The sequence below is a fragment of the Heterostelium album genome, assembly GCF_000004825.1.
Source record: "Heterostelium album PN500 unplaced genomic scaffold PPL_scaffold3, whole genome shotgun sequence".
NCBI classification, from domain to species: Eukaryota; Evosea; class Eumycetozoa; order Acytosteliales; family Acytosteliaceae; genus Heterostelium; species Heterostelium album.
The window spans coordinates 2,271,385-2,288,009 of NW_008805065.1; the positions used below are offsets into that span (position 1 = coordinate 2,271,385).

Here is a 16,625-nt window from a genome sequence, read left to right on the forward strand (position 1 = left end):
AACAATATCAAAAAAAAATGGTAAATAAAAAGTATATTTTTATGATTTTTTTTGTTAAACAACAACTAATTATTATTATTTAAATTATATAATTATAAGACAAAAGATAAATATGTTGATATAAATAATATCGACTTTTTAGATTTGATGAATAGGAAATGGTATCAACAACATTTCGGTACTAAATGGTTTGTAGCTATTAGACATTGTTGGTTGGTAGTAATCTCATCTATATGGGTGTTCATTCCGCATCATTACTATGCAGGTGCTGTTGTGATTGTACCAGTGTTTGGTGTGGTTATTGGTGCTGCCCTATCATCGTGGACTATCATTGCCAATGCTGCTGCGTTGATCTTTGCCAGTATGATTGCCTCGCTGTTCTCAACGCTTCTAACAGTTATAGTGCCGCGCCATCTCTATTGGATTATGTTTATACTGGTGGCGATATTCGTGTTCATCATCACCTCTTTTGCAAATTCGAGACGTTGGCTTACCATCAACACAGTCCGCAAGGTTCTCGTCGATACCTCTACCAATCTATTCTTCACACAGACGATGACCGACCAACAGAAATACGATTTGTTTTGGCAACAGATTGTATGTGCACTCGCACTGCTTGCTGCTGCTATTCTCGTCAATATGGTTATGCCAACACTTGCAAGTCGTATGTTCATCGTGAAAGCCGAGAAAGCACTCCGCTGGATGAAGATCTACTATCGTGGAATCGGTTGTAAACTTGTGGCCAGCAGTGTCGACGCTGCAGTAGCATCTACAAAGAATCCAATGTCAGAGTCGAGTGCAATCGATCAGATTTGGTTGATGAAGCTACCACTTGCAAAGAGAAACAAAAAAACAGAAACTTCCAATGACAATCGTGGTGATGATGAAGATGTAGAGGGTTTAGCTACTACCACTCTGGAGAATAATATCACCGATGACCAATTGAGTGAGATCGAAGTTAGATTAGTGAATGAACTCAACAAGTTGGCTGCACTCTACAGCGAAACCAACCAGGAGCGATGGAACAGTCATTTACTTCCTCTGTACGACAAGCTACTCGCTGATCTCGAAATCAATTTCAAACAATTGATGACATTGAAAATGGCGATCTCAAAGCGTTTCAGTTCGATCACCAGTCGAAAGATCATTGGACCTATGACACCTTCATTAAACCTCATCATTGAGGAGGTGTATCACCAGATTCTATTTATAATGGATATATTAGAGAATTGCTACAAGAAGAGCGATATTTCAAACTCACCGGAAGAAGACAACATCAATGTTCCAACACAATTAAACCAATCGATGTTGGCCACCGAGGAATTGGTTCGTCAATCGAAAACATCGTATCGTCAACTGATTACCGCCTATCAAAATGACAATGTTGAGACTCTCTACCTGGATGACATTACACGTGCTCAGTTTTGTATCAGTGCCATCATGACCATTGCAAAGAAACAGCGTACTCTTGTCAATACAATCTATACCATCAATGAAAATAGACGTCGCTATCCAATTCAGTTTGAGATCCTTATTCATGGTGGATGGTTTATTCTCAGTGCTTTTCCAAGATATTTGTATTCGTTCTTTACCTACTTTAAAAAAGATTCAGAAAACGAAAATAACACTGCATTGTCAAAACTACGGTCAATGTTTATGGAAACGTTTATTTTAAATAATCGTTGGCAATTCCCACTTCAACTTAGTGTTGCCTATGTTTCTTGTTTGGTTCCAATGTATTATATAGATGGCTACAAGATATCCGATTCATTTCTGATAAAGTCATTGTGGGCAGTGGTATCAGTTAGCATCGTTATGGCACCGTCTATTGGTGCAACCGTATCTCGTTTCATTCATCGTCTCTTTGGAACGGTCATTGGTGCAGGTATGGGACTTCTTATCTCTTTCATCGTTAAACTCATTCCAAATACCGTACCATCTCGAGAAGTAGCACTATTGGTTGGTACCTTCCTTTGTATTCTGCCAAGTTCATTCTTTCAACAGAATCCAAAATTTTCATATGCCGGAATGGTAACTGGATTTACCTATATCATCATTGTATTTGCACCCTATCAAACGGGTGTATTCAATGAGATGAATGCTGTCATGCGTACCTTTATGCTGATAATTGGTTTCATCTGGATTATTCTTACAACTTTTATAGTATTTCCATTCTTTACCTATCGTTCGTCCCGGCCAAATCTCTACAAGATCTCACACAAAATGGTTGAATCATTCGGTGATATCGTTAATGGAGCACTACAATTGGAGTTGGAATCTACTCCTGGTGGTGTGGTAGCAATTAATATTGGAAAGAACAGTCAAAAGTCACAAGAGATCGCAGACACTATCAGAGAGGTACGATCTTCAATCACCAGAGAGAAATCGTTGCTGTTGGACATTCGATCGGAGCTTTTATTTAGACCAGGCCGTTCACATCAATTCCAAAACTTTGTGCTTGTCATTGATAGCCTTACCTATCTGTATACAGGACTGGTTGCAACTGAGACCACGCTTCACAATCGATTTAGTGAAGCTTTAATACTATCGATCAGGGATATCGGTGAACCAATACGAATCATTCTGAGTTGTATCAAAAAGATGGATCGACTACTCGGAGAATACTTTTCTTCAAAAAAAAAGATATCGATTGATGCAGAGATACAAGAATTCGAATCAAATATAGCAAAATTCGATCAAGATATCAAAGCATTCTCAATACCATTGATCCATGAACGTGCATGTGCAATCTCTGATGTAGACGAACTATCGATTGCCTCTGAAGGTATCCAATTAGGATCAGCAATTTTCAATATTATTGAATTTGTTCATCAATATAAATATGTTTTGAAAAATTCAATATTAATAAAATAATAATATATATATATATATAGTTATTTGTTTTTTTTTATTTATTTATCTAAATAATTCTTTAAATATTGATTTACTTTTTCTGGGTTTGATCTACCTTTGGTTTGTTTCATGATCTCACCAACAAAGAATTTGAATACTCTTTGTTTACCAGATTTGTAATCCGCAACTTCCTTTGGGTTAGACTCGACAATTGATTTACATAGTTGTTCTAGTGTAGAGTCATCAGAGATCTGTGAAAGTCCCATGCTATCAACCAAAGATTTGACTGAACCACCTTTGTTTTGCTCTTCATCCAATAGTTTCTCTATAATCTCTTTTCCAGTTCTCGATGACAAATAACCTTGATCGACGAGATCTACCAACTCTGCTAGTTGTTGCACTGCCAGTGGACAACGATCGATCGTTTCATTTCTTGAATTAAGCCACTCAAAAACTTCTTTAAGAATCCAAGGCATCACTTTCTTTGGTTGTCTATTTATATTTTTTGCTTTGCCAAATGCAATAACATCTTCAAAGTACTTTACAATTCGTCTGTCCTCTACCAAAACAGTAGCTTCATGTCTTGGAATACTATATTGTGTAACAAGTCTTTCCAACATTTGCTCTGGTAGCTCTGGTAGTTCTGTCGCCAGCTTGTCGATGGTAGATTGCTCGATTCTGAGAGGTGGTAAATCTGGCTCTGGGAAGAATCGATAGTCTACCTCGTCCTCCTTGGTTCTCATGTGGAAGGTTGTTCCAGTGGTTTGATCGTATCCTCTGGTCTCACGAGTGACACGTCCACCCGACTCGAGTATCTCAATCTGTCGCATCGCTTCGGCATCAATTGCACCGGTGATAGCTTTAATCGAAATCATATTCTTGAGCTCTACACGAGTACCGTATTCCTCTTGAGCTTCGGGTCGCACACTAATATTGATATCAGCACGCATCTCACCCAACTGCATATTAGCATCGCTCGTTCCAATGTGTCTGAGTAACTGTTGTAATTGTTTTACATAAAGACCGACTTGCTCCGACGATCTAAAATCAGCTTCACTGACAATCTCCATCAGACCGATGCCCGCACGATTCAAATCGACCAGAGTATAGTTTGATGATTGATCATGTATTGACTTTCCACTGTCTTGTTCCAACTGAATATGTGATATTCTTATATTATGTTGTCTACCATCTTTTAAATTCAACAATAAACTTCCATTCTTTACAATTGGCTCTGAATTTATAAGTTTCACAAATTTATATATTAGCGTTGTTAATTTACTTATTAGTTTTTATTTTTAAATGAATAACTTACGATGATATTGAGTTATTTGATAACCTTGAGGTAAATCTTGATAGAAATAATGTTTACGATCGAAATAAGAGTGTTGATTGATGGATGCACCAATCGATAGACCTGTCTTGATTGCTTGTTCAACGCATTTCGCATTGAGTACAGGCAGTGTACCTGGGAATGCAGCATCTACATATGATACTCTACTATTTGCTATACAACCATCTAAACTTCCAACATTTAAACTATCTGGTAATTTGTATTTATAATATATATCTATATTAATTAAATGATCATCAACTTAACAACAACCAATAATAATCATTTTCAATGATTCATTTCAATGATTTCATACCAGAGAATAGTTTTTCTTTTGATTTTATCTGTGCATGTATCTCTACACCAACAACCAATTGATAGGAATTGTTATTACTCGTCTTAAATAAATCATTCTTACTATTGAATTTAATATTATTATTATGTGTCTGTGATGATGAAAATGATGTATTGCTATAATGATTATAAGAGATTCTATTCAAACCATATCTAGTATAAAGATTAATGGCTTTTTTAAATGAAGTCAACATCTTTCACTTGAACTACAAAGTGAAAGTTTGAAAAAATTAAAATTGAGCAGTATTGGGAACATTATTTGTTTCAAAAAAAAAATAAAAAAAAAAATTCATTTTCCCACAAACCAGAATCTGTGAAAGAATTTCACAAAAATACATAAAATCTTACATGATGTATTTTATTTCATTGCAAGTGATAAAGATACTTTTGTTTCTTAAAACAATCAGATTATCTTTCAAAAAAAAAAAAAAAAATCATATCGTTTTTAAAAAAAAAACTCCCCATTTCACCACAAATCTACCCCCTACTTTCACATTTTTCTCTTGTTTATGTGGTCATTTTTGTTGTAACGAATAATTTTTATATGTTTTTTTTTGCAACTGATTGAAATCATTAATTTTTTTATATTGTATATTTATTTTTAAAATTATTATTATTTTTTATTTATTATTTGACACATATATCTGTTTGTTATTATTTAGTAAAATTACATATTTGTATTATTTATATAAAAGATTGATTGTACATCAAAGATCTATCGATTGTGAAAAGAGAGTGTACATATTTCAACAAAAAGAGAGATGTATATCAATAACTGGATTATGCTCTTTATTGAGCTGTTCGGTGTTGGTGTTGTCGTGTTTATAGCAATGAAACAATATATATCGTTCAAGAGAACTCCGTTCTATGCAATGTTCACTGCATTCCTTGGTTGGTATTTATGTTTCAATATCGTATTTCTAGTTCCTCTTGATATCACTGCTGTATGTAATCAATCAACTATGAAATAAATAATAAATATATACTAAAAATAATTATTATTATCTTTATTTTAATTTTAAAACAAAAAAGACGATTCATGGAGAATGTTTAGTAAAAGCAAATGATACATGTACCATTAATAATACAACAAGCTGTGAAATTAATAATATGTGTCCAGAGCCAATCAGTTACTTACCAGATGTTATTGTTGTCAATCAGTGGCGTATTCTCTATTGGGGAACGTTTGTGTTGTCTTGGCTGATCTTCCCGATTCTTCAAACGTTTTCGGGCACAGGAGATTTCCGTATTCGTGAACGTCTGCTGCGTGCTATCAAAGAAAACATTATATTGTACTGCTTTATGGGTATCGTTGGTCTGATAACATTGATTATAATTCTGGCGATGCGTCTCCAGGCATTGGCGACACTGGTTCAGTCAACCTTTATCGTTTTGAATGTCTACGGTCTGGTACTGGTCGTTGTGACAATGGGTTTCGGTTTGGTGGACGTACCGCGAAACCTTCTACGAAAAGGTGACTACTATAGAACATTGCGTCACTATCGTGTGCATGCATTGGAGTTGAAAAACGAACTCGATGAATCCACCAAGAAACTGGAGCATCACTTGCGTCTCATTAAACAAACATCGGATCGTGCCGGAGAATATCATCCATATCGTCCATACCTCGATATCATTATTTCCAAATGTCCGTTGGAGTTTGACCAGGTCGACACTGAAGATATGTCAGAGGCAAGCGATGAAATTACCTATTCAAAGGTTGTGGAGATGCATGCCAATCTCATGGATTTCACACATCAGGCGGAACGTGCTGATACATCATATAAAAGACTACTGGGTAAAGCATTCGCCACAGAAGATATTATAGCTACATTGGAGAAGCCATCCGACCTGAGATCCGGTAAGATCGAATGGAGTTTCAAACAGACATCAAGTAATCCTACAAAAGCTCGTTGGGAATACTACTGGCATCTCTATATCTACCCCAACTTTTACAAGGCTTTGGGTGCACTCGGTGCCATAATGTCACTACTAATTGTTTGGGCTGAAATTTCAATGGCCTTTTCTTCAAGTAATCTAGCCAACGTGAAATCACCATTTGCAATGATTATTAGAAGTACTGATGCATGTAAATATTACTAAATAATTTATACTATACAAAAAAACTAAATATCTAACTATCTCCTTTTTTTCCTATTAAAGCAATGAATGGATTAGGATTACAAATATTTTGTTTCATTCCATTGATGTATATGGCGATATGTGCATATACAACATTGTTCAAGATTAGAATTTTCAATTACTATAGATTGGTTCCACAACAACAGACCAACTCGCTTAGTATTATGTTCAGCTCCAACTATTTAGGCAGATTGGCAGCACCACTCTCTTACAATTTCCTGCAGATCTGTGGACTGACTGGCAGTAATTTTAACAGTGCCATGGGTGATATGAATGCATTTGCTCTCAATAACTTTAACAAGTATTTCCCATTCATCGTTGTGTTTGTGTGTTTAATTCCATTGTTTCAGATTCATACACGTCTTGCGAGTATGTGCTGCATCAAGTCGATGCGTGTCACCACCGACAATTCTGAAGCCGCTGCCGAACTGGGATCCAAGATTCTTAAAGAGGTGCGTGAGAATCAGGTCGAGGGTGTACCACCTCCAAAGACAAGAATGTCCATCATCAAAGATATTATCACTGGCAAGAAGTCAAAGAGTGGAAGTGGTTCGCCAAAGGATGGCGCCAGTCAAGAAGTGAAGCGTCCCACCTACAAACCACCTTCATCGAATCGATCAACCGTTATGATGGGACTATCGAGAGATTACACATCCAAGAGTGGAACTACATTCAAATCGACAAAATCTGAAAACAATGCAATTTTAACCATCGACAACAACAACAACAGTGGCAGTAGCAGTTATAAGAGTATTAACAATGATCCACTCATTCCAAAATCAAACAGCAACGCTAGATTGGAATCGAAAGGTATCAACTATTGGGATAAATTAAACTTTAAATATAATCAAGATGATTCCGATGACGATATAGAAATGGGTAAATTTTAATAATACATTTAAATAAAAAATAAAAATATAATAAAATAATAAAAAAAACGAACAAAAACGAAACTTTTTTTGTTTTATTTAAGCAACTACCAGTTATTTTAGATTAATTGTAATCTAATTATAATGGATGTATTTGATGATGATGATGATGATAACGATAAAGGATCAAACTATAAACAATCAAATAAAAGAAAAAAAGATAAAATAGATATAGATTTAGATGTAGAGAAAACAGATACAGATTTAACTTTTAATAAATATGATAATCAAAGTAAAACCAACAACAACAACAACAACAATGATGATCATGATAATAATAATAAAGATATAGATCAACAAATACTATTACCACAAATATCAACAACCGGTAGTAGTACTAATCATTATCAACAACATAGTAATATAAATTGGATGTCAGTAGAGAAATGCTTTCATCTTTTAGTTTCACAGCATAGAGATGAAGAGGCTTACAAATTAATTGACTCTGTACTACACACAGTACCATTACCAATGTATCTGATGTCTTCAATACTTAGATTACTGACAGAGAAAGATTTGGAACTATATAATGCACATCTTAGAGATAATCTTTATTTCCTTCCAAGAGCATTAAGATTACATAAAAAAGAGGCTGTATGTTATTAACCTAATCTTGATCAACTAATATTAATACAACACTAACAATAACAATAAATAGCCACATCAAATGTTAATACATTTACTTTCATGCGATATGTATAATAATGATTTAGACTCTTGTTTAGAACATTCGGAATTGTATGCAAATAAATATATAATCATTATTTAGTATTGTTTAGTAACACTAATTATTTTAATAGGCTTATGCATCAACTAGTTGAAGAAGATTATCCTTTGGTATTTGCATATTCAGGTCTATTGAATTTCATAAAGTGGGAGAGAATGTATAAGGCCATAAATAATGTTTCTAGAATCTATGATCTATCACGTAAACATAAAAAGCACAAAACAGAAACTGATAATAATAATAATAATAATAATAATAATAATAATAATAATAATAATAATAATAATAATTACTGCTCAAACAACAAGAGCAGTAATAAAAATTATAAATCATCTAACAGCAAAGAATCGAAAACAGAAACAACCAAACAAGAACTACAAACCTATTTTGATAGATCTTTTAAAAGGATGAAAGCTGCATTGCATATTTTACCATCATTAGATTATTTAATTACTCCACTTTGTAAAGTAAGTGTCAATCGAAAATTTCAATTCTAGACTATCTACTTTTAACTTACAATCGATCGAATTTCAATATTAGTTATCATTATATCAAAAAGATAAGAAACAATGTCAAGAATTACTCGAGCAATTTCTAATTAATAATCCAACGAATCCAAATGCTTATTTGTTATATGGATCGTTCATGTTGGAACATTATAAGAGTTCAAAGATGAAGGATATCAAACATTGTTTTCTTCAACTGATAAAGTTGGATCCAATGTCAAACTATGCAATTGCAGTTCTAACAGAACTCTACAACGAGAATAATATCGATATTTCATCAATGATGGATCTTTTTTGGAACAGATTTCAATATGTACCTTTTGATACTAATATCTGGTTAGCGTGTACCAATTTATTATTTCAAAGTACTATAATTATACCATCATCCTCTTCTTCAAAAACTTCATCTTCCTCAACCTCATCTTCATCATCATCATCTTCTTCTTCTTCTACAAAGAAATCAATAAGTTTTACAACATATAGAACAGATCCTAAGATTATAAATCAATGGCACACAAATAGTAAGCAGAGATTTTTGGAATTATTTAATTCACCCGCAATTGACTCTTTACATGGTATTTATACATTCATTAAACTTTTAATTATAATGATACTAATTCAACTCTTCAATCAGAACATTGCATAGCCTATAAAATGATATGTTATTATACTATAACTAAAAAAAATGACTATCATCTCGAATTGTTAACTTTTTTAAACAAATCACAAATCCACACAATAAGATATATTTTTAAAACTAAATTCAAGCTTAGATTTAAGGATTTTCGAATAGATATTTAAAAAATTAACAAATAAAAAAAAATTTTTGTCTAAGAACAAATAAATTTATAAAATTGACAATAATCTTTTGGTTTTTTTTTTAAAAGGAACAACCGGTTTGTTCATTTTCAAAAGGGATCAATAAAATACTTCATTAAATCCAATTTGACAAACTTGAAAGTGTGAAGTGCTAAAAGAAAAGTGTTTTGACGGAGAAAAAAAATAACAAGTGATTTGCAGGTTGTTTTAAATTGTAAACAAATGGTCCACTCCTTTTGTAAGGTGAAGTGACTTTTGGAAATAATAAAAAAAAATCGAAGCTGAGGTGGAAAGAACGCATGATCATATTGTTTTTTAGATCTTTTTTGTTTATCACTCCTTTTTTCACGATATTTGCCCGATTCACCAAGACTAGTAAATTAACAAGAAAAGATTAATGGATGATGTGTTCTTGATTTTTTTTTTTTTGGAATGTTTGCAGTATCACTCCACCTTTAAAATTTAAAAATAAGAATTTGAAAAAAAAAATAAAAAAATTCTAAAAAAAAAATTAACGGAGTGACCAAACGATGTGATTCCACTCGACAAACCAAAGTGATAGCCAAAGTTGTCAACAATAATAAATAAGAAATGGTAAACATGTCCAATCCTTTGATAAGCAAGAATATAAATACATTTCACAACATTACTTAACATATAATTTTATTCAAATTTATATATTCTTTACTATAGTACAGTCTAGTTTTATTACTACAACTTTACTTTAAATAGTTTAAAATTATCTATAATAATACCATAAGAAAAATACAGAACCTTTACAACTCTATTCTTTACTATTTTTAGATAATTATTTATTTATTTATTTATTTATTTATTTATTTAATAATAATAAATAATATTTTTTTAACAAACAAAAAATCAATATATAATAATTTTAATAATTATAATATTTTAAATATATAACAATTATTTATTTATAAAATGTCAGATCACGGTCATAGTCACAGTCATGGATCAGAGGATTGCGAGGGTCAATTGCTCGACGATTATAATCAAGCTTTACATATTGGATCGATTTTCATTATATTAGTTGCATCGTTTTTGGGAACTGCCATACCCATTGTTTCGAATTTCATAAAAATTTTAAATATTCCTAAATATATTATCGTTCTTGGCAAATGTATGGGTGTCGGTGTCATTCTGGCGGCAGCGCTCATTCATATGTTATTACCAGCCAATGCGTCATTGTCATCACCATGTCTACCAGAGACTTTTACCGAGAGTTACGAAGCTTGGGCCTTTATGTTTTGCGTTACCGGTGCTATTGCCATGCAACTTATCGATTTCCTGGTGCTCCAATACATCCAACACCGTACCGTAGAGAAGCGTGCCACCCACCCCGATCCAGAATCACCAACTCCCATCGATTGCGGAAAGTTGGATGAGTCCACCGATACCTACGAGTTACAGACCGTTGAGGTTCACAAACACGGTGGACACGGTCACTCTCATGGTGGATTCATTTTGACCAACAGCGAGCTCAAGACTGTAGAAGCCTATATGCTCGAGTTTGGTGTCACCGTCCACAGTGTCTTCGTGGGGCTTGCTATTGGTGTTGCCGACGACACCTCTTTGCGTGCACTTTTAGTTGCTCTTTGTTTCCATCAATTCTTTGAGGGTCTTGCACTCGGTGCCAGAATCAACGATGCCAAAGCCTCACGTCTACAACAATTCATTCTTTCAATGATTTTCTCCATCTCCGCACCAATCGGTATTGCAATTGGTGTAGGTGTCTCCAGTACATTGAACACCAACGGTGTATCTTTCTTGTTTGTACAAGGTATTTTCGATGCAATCTGTGCTGGTATCCTCCTATATATTGGTTTCAGCATGTTACTCAAAGATTTCCCAGAGGATATGAACCTCCACTGCAAAGAAAAGAAGCATGAACAACTACGTAAAGCCGGTATGTTTGCTGCACTTTGGGTAGGTTCTGGACTTATGGCTTATATTGGAAGATATCTATAGATCAATTAATTACTTTCGATAAAAGGATTAATTAAAAATAAAATAAAGATGTAAATATAAATTATATAAACAAAAAAAGAAAAAAAAAGTATTATTATTATATGATTCGATGATCTATAAGTTAAAAAAGAAACTTTTATAACTCTTAAACTTAATGAACATACATTCTAGTTGGAAAGATATTCAATCTATTCTTTCCTGACATTCTTTGTAAAATATATTTGATGTTACTTGATTTATTCAACTTTAATTAAAAAGGTGGTGCAGTTGCAAAATTATGTATTCTCAAATTGTAATATGTAACATTGTTATTCTTAGAAATCTGTATAACTAGAGTTATAGATAAATAGATAAATATATAATATAGATAGATAGATAGAGATAATGATAGTTTAGATAAAGATGTAAAGTGTAGAATATTTTTACTTTTTTGACCTCAACTTAATAAGCTTCAAGAATAAAACATTGATATTATTTAATTAAATAACTCAATTTATCTGTTTTTTTTTTAAATGTTTTTCTATTTTTTATTTTTTATTTGGTAATTTTAATGGTGAAGAAAAAGGTTCATTCTCTCCTGGTACTTTAAAGTTGATTTTTCTTCCAATTTGATAGATTTGGTTCAATACTTCATCAAACTCTTTATTCTCTACCAATTGTAAATACTTTTTATACAAGTCCATTGCCTGTAAGTGAATGATAGAATTATACTTATTAGTACCAATAAAATTATAAAGATAGTTTGTTGATAACTTACTGTCCTAGCATCTTCTATACTACAATGAGTTTCAGTTTGAATGTCAATATTCAGCAAAATGTATGCCAAGAAACGAAGTGATAGCTTTCTCTGATTCTTTAGTTGGAAAAGTTCGACAGTATCAATGATTTGCTCTGGTGGCACATAGATATTGATGATTCTGAAATCCTTTTTGAGTCCGTGACCTACAAACAATACCTTTTGATCCGCTAGGTATCTGAGCTTGAGGTAACACGATTTCAGGGTGATCAAATTCTTGGAGCTTATCTTTAGGTCGAGATCACCTGGTTGAATACCAGAGAATCGCGTCAGATAGTCTGTGACTGGTTCAATCGATTGGATGTAGTCGTCGAGGAACGACTCGCCATTCTCACGCACTAAACTAACACGAGCCAAACTAAAGTTTCCTGGTTGAATGATAACACGTTTACCATCGCTACTGACTTCGGTTTCCTCTGGACCAATCGAAACAAACTCGGTATCGATGGCAACGAGATCGCCTTCCTTTGGTAGGGTTGCAATATGTGGTGGAATAAAAGACATTGGGCCTTTGGTTGTGATTAAATTGTTGGCCATGTAGGTCTCTTTGGTAATTGGATTGCGTTCAAGTGGAACAGGTTCAATCTCCTCTTCATAGCCAACTTTACGATAGAACAAGATCACTGGTGTCTTCCATGTGGCATCAAAGTGGGCTACATCATTGATTGAGCATGTCTTTACTTTGAAATCGTTGAACAAATAGTATTGCGATGGATTTTCTTTGTCATAGAAATCGGATACCTGAATCTGTGCAACGAGGTGTCCTTGCTTTGGAATTCGCTTGACCTGATCTTTAATGTGTGAAATCGATGACACCAATTCATAGAGTTGTCCGTCATCGGTAACAGGATCTATAAAGTTTACTGGTGTGGTTGGTGAGCTGGTTGATGGTGTTGTTATTGTTGTATTGGGTGAGTTTGGTCTGTTACTATTGTTGTTGTTGTTATTGTTGTTGTTGTTACTGTTGTTATCTTTATCTTGTTGCTGTAATAAATCATTGGAATATTCAATTACATTAAATTGTTGGGTAGTGGATTGTTCGTCGATCTTTAGTCTAATCTTCAATGGTAGCCAAGTGGTTTCATTTTCAAAAGTGATTTCATTGGGATTGGAAGTGTCACCCGGTGAATTACCACTGACTGGTTTGACACCAGGAATGCTGTTGGAGATGAATTTCCAGTAGTCTTCATATTCTTTTTTGGTTGCATTGGCATTCAAACACAAAATGTTTGGTAGTGTTTTAGGTGTCTTTTTCTGTATGGTAGCAAAGTAGTTCTGACATTTCTCGCACCATGCTGGTGTCTTGATCTGTTTGGAAAGACTGGTACGCAATATGTTGGCAAAGGTCGGACCTTCAGGGCCAAGTTCCTGAACAGTAGCGGGATAGACAATATCAAATTGAAAATGATGTGAAGTCTTTTCATATTGATATCCACAATTGATACATTTGTTTTGTGAAACTACAGTGGAGCCAAACAATGTATTGATAATTGAGTCTTGTTGTGGTTGGTTTTGGTTCTGTTGTTGTTGTTGTTGTTGTTTGTTGTTGTTATAAATAATCGATTGTTGTGGTTGAATTATAGTTGGTTGAGGATTCAATTCTTTATGGATCTGCTCCATTAGGAATCTATTGAAATAGGTAATCAAATGAGAGAGTGGGAATGGTGCTTCAGGTTGTTCTTGTGTCAAACATAATCCAAATGACTCTGTTTGTGGGAACTGCTTTAATACTCTTAAAAAGTTACTGGTTTCAACAATATTTGATTTTTGCATCATATCTATAAAAAAAAATTAATTATTTGCTTTAATAATATTTCAATTATACATATAAACTTACGGAAAATGAATCCAAGTTCACAAGATAAACAATAATTCTTTGAACAAAGATGATTTAAAAGTGAATTTCTTATATGTGGAATGAAATATAAGGTTTGAATACAACAGTTGGAATAGGTGTTGATAAGAGTATTCTCTAAACCTGCAAACTGTGTCTTGTTATATATTCCAACATCAAACTCTTCAAATCCAACCTTTGTAAATTTAATATCCATCCATCTATATGCTTTTGGTGGTCTAACTTGTGTAATAGATGACTATTTATCGAGAGAAAGAGTTAATATAAAATTAATAATATTAATTATTAATATAACATACTAGAGTTAAATTGGTTATTGTCTTTTGAGATTTTCCATCTTCATAAGTCTTTGAACGAATTTGTTTTCTTGAAATTCCAGTGTTTGTAATATATCCTACAAAGTCGTGTTGTTTCAAATGCGCTAAAAGTGATGGGTTCAGTGGACGTTGGGGTAGTCCAACCGGATATGATAGTGTTGGTTTCCAGTAGCTTGCAAGTTGTTGGTCTGGTTGATCCTGGAAGAATGGAACATATGATAGTGGCCAGTCGTCCTCCATTCTCTTTTGATGTTGGAAATGTGGATATTCAGCTGTTTCCAGTGGGTAGGAGTTGTTGTTGACACGAATATTTTCTTTTTCTGCCCACTGATGAACTAGGTTTCCTGCGTCTCCAAAAGCCATAATGTCACCGCTTGACGAGATATCGAACGATAGAATGTAACCATAGAGTGAGTCGATATGGAAGTACTGAGAGTTGGCAGTTGCTGCAGAGACAGTGTCCTGATGAATATCGGTGATTTGGATCTGTCCAGAGGCATCCGATACAATGGCAATCGATTGGTAATACTTTGGATGGAATCGAACCATCGAAGGACGTTTATACTGGATGGGTGGAAGTGGACGTAGTGATTTGATGTCGAATACTTTGACGATCGAGTCAGAGTAGAGTTGTCCGTTGCGTGAGGTACAACCACAAGATACCATGATGTCGCCTTTGATATCCATGCTTCGTACGTCTGCCTTGTGTGCAGAGAGTGAGTGTTCGATTCGCCATGTTCTTGGATCGAGCATTGAGATGTCACCATTGGACTGGCCACACCACACACCACGCGCCAAACTTACAGACTTTACGCCGCTTGGCATTTGAACCTCACGTATCACTCGACCCGTGTAGAAATCAATGACATGCAACACTGGCTGATCTGAACAGACAACGATTTCGGTATGGTCGTGCTTCGAGTAGCATGCTGCATTGAGATCTTTCATCTTATCGTTCTTTACCGCGAAAATAGGAGCACCGCCACGCGAGTGGAAGTTGACAGTGTTGACACCTACAGACAAAACACCTTCGAAATCAATAAGCATATCTTTGATGGGGATGTTAATATTGCCAGAGGGAGCTGCGCCAAAGAAAGATGAGTGACGTTCCATGTTTGGATTGATGAGCGATGTAACCTTGCCATTCTGATATCCGACCCAGAGCAACTCTGTCCACGGATCGAACCGCATTGCTGTGGGTGCGTTTGGTGCTGATTGACTGGTGGCATCGTATTCCTGTTCCACTCTCATCTCAAACCAACTCTCTGACTCTGGATAGTATTCGCCAGCCGAGTTGTGGTCGGCATAGATAGATTGCATTGGAACGACACCGTTTGGTTGTAAAACTGGTGATGGTACTGCAACCATCGTTGGATCCATTATGTACGGGTGAAGAGAGTAGCCACTCATAGCCACAGGTTGACCAGGTTGATAGACAGTTCCACCATGATGATTGTAATGTGTATATAAACCTACATGCTGTTGTTGTTGTTGTTGTTGTTGCTGTTGTTGTTGTTGTTGTTGAGCAGCAGCTGCTGCTAAAAGTTGTTGTTGAAGAACAGAGTAGTATGGTTGTCCGCTTGGTTGAAAGATACCAGCTGACTGACTCAGTTGAGTCAATTTACTGCCGCTACTACTTCCACTTGATGATGTTGATGATGACATTGATCCTGATTGATGTTCATTACTCATTCTATTAAAAAATAATCTCTTTTTTTTTTCGTTCTTTTCTCTTTTTTCTCTTTGTTTATCAAAAAAATTATTTATTAAAGAGTATTTATTATTATATACATATAATTATTTTGGATAATTAGTTAACAAACATCTCTTTAATAATATTAAAAACCCAAAATATAAAAAGTTGATAGTCTTAATATATAACTTTTTTTTTCTTTTATATTACTCTTTAAAGTAATGAAATCTCAACAACGAACTTAATAATAAAAACAAAGTAATAAAAATAAATATAACTTTTTGTGATGGATTTTTTTGAAAAAAAAATAAA

At 34.2% G+C, this 16,625-nt stretch overlaps 6 protein-coding genes across 6 annotated transcripts; 4 read left to right on the forward strand and 2 right to left on the reverse strand.

Annotated features, from left to right (window-relative positions):
* Window positions 1-17: 17 nt before the first annotated feature.
* PPL_03483 (uncharacterized protein) lies at window positions 18-2,851 on the forward strand (the record flags this gene model as incomplete). Its single annotated transcript, XM_020574447.1, has 4 exons — window positions 18-20; window positions 100-2,358; window positions 2,644-2,757; window positions 2,798-2,851. 4 exons carry the CDS (start codon window positions 18-20, stop codon window positions 2,849-2,851), a joined length of 2,430 nt encoding a protein of 809 aa, XP_020436519.1.
* A 61-nt stretch (window positions 2,852-2,912) lies between these two features.
* Window positions 2,913-4,734, reverse strand: gatB (Asp-tRNA(Asn)/Glu-tRNA(Gln) amidotransferase subunit GatB; the record flags this gene model as incomplete). Its single annotated transcript, XM_020574448.1, has 3 exons — window positions 2,913-4,087; window positions 4,169-4,423; window positions 4,503-4,734. 3 exons carry the CDS (start codon window positions 4,732-4,734, stop codon window positions 2,913-2,915), a joined length of 1,662 nt encoding a protein of 553 aa, XP_020436520.1.
* A 154-nt stretch (window positions 4,735-4,888) lies between these two features.
* On the forward strand, window positions 4,889-7,572 carry PPL_03485 (LMBR1 domain-containing protein; the record flags this gene model as incomplete). Its single annotated transcript, XM_020574449.1, has 6 exons — window positions 4,889-4,893; window positions 5,236-5,277; window positions 5,298-5,484; window positions 5,573-6,629; window positions 6,704-6,749; window positions 6,810-7,572. 6 exons carry the CDS (start codon window positions 4,889-4,891, stop codon window positions 7,570-7,572), a joined length of 2,100 nt encoding a protein of 699 aa, XP_020436521.1.
* Window positions 7,573-7,695: 123 nt separating this feature from the next.
* PPL_03486 (uncharacterized protein) lies at window positions 7,696-9,769 on the forward strand (the record flags this gene model as incomplete). The annotated part of the gene is made up of 6 exons (XM_020574450.1): window positions 7,696-8,205; window positions 8,270-8,349; window positions 8,412-8,805; window positions 8,879-9,180; window positions 9,211-9,419; window positions 9,732-9,769. 6 exons carry the CDS (start codon window positions 7,696-7,698, stop codon window positions 9,767-9,769), a joined length of 1,533 nt encoding a protein of 510 aa, XP_020436522.1.
* Window positions 9,770-10,605: 836 nt separating this feature from the next.
* Window positions 10,606-11,652, forward strand: PPL_03487 (zinc/iron permease; the record flags this gene model as incomplete). The annotated part of the gene is made up of 1 exon (XM_020574451.1): window positions 10,606-11,652. One exon carries the CDS (start codon window positions 10,606-10,608, stop codon window positions 11,650-11,652), a length of 1,047 nt encoding a protein of 348 aa, XP_020436523.1.
* Window positions 11,653-11,803: 151 nt separating this feature from the next.
* On the reverse strand, window positions 11,804-16,312 carry pan2 (PAN2-PAN3 deadenylation complex catalytic subunit PAN2; the record flags this gene model as incomplete). Its single annotated transcript, XM_020574452.1, has 4 exons — window positions 11,804-11,896; window positions 12,410-14,226; window positions 14,274-14,541; window positions 14,603-16,312. 4 exons carry the CDS (start codon window positions 16,310-16,312, stop codon window positions 11,804-11,806), a joined length of 3,888 nt encoding a protein of 1,295 aa, XP_020436524.1.
* Window positions 16,313-16,625: the final 313 nt, after the last annotated feature.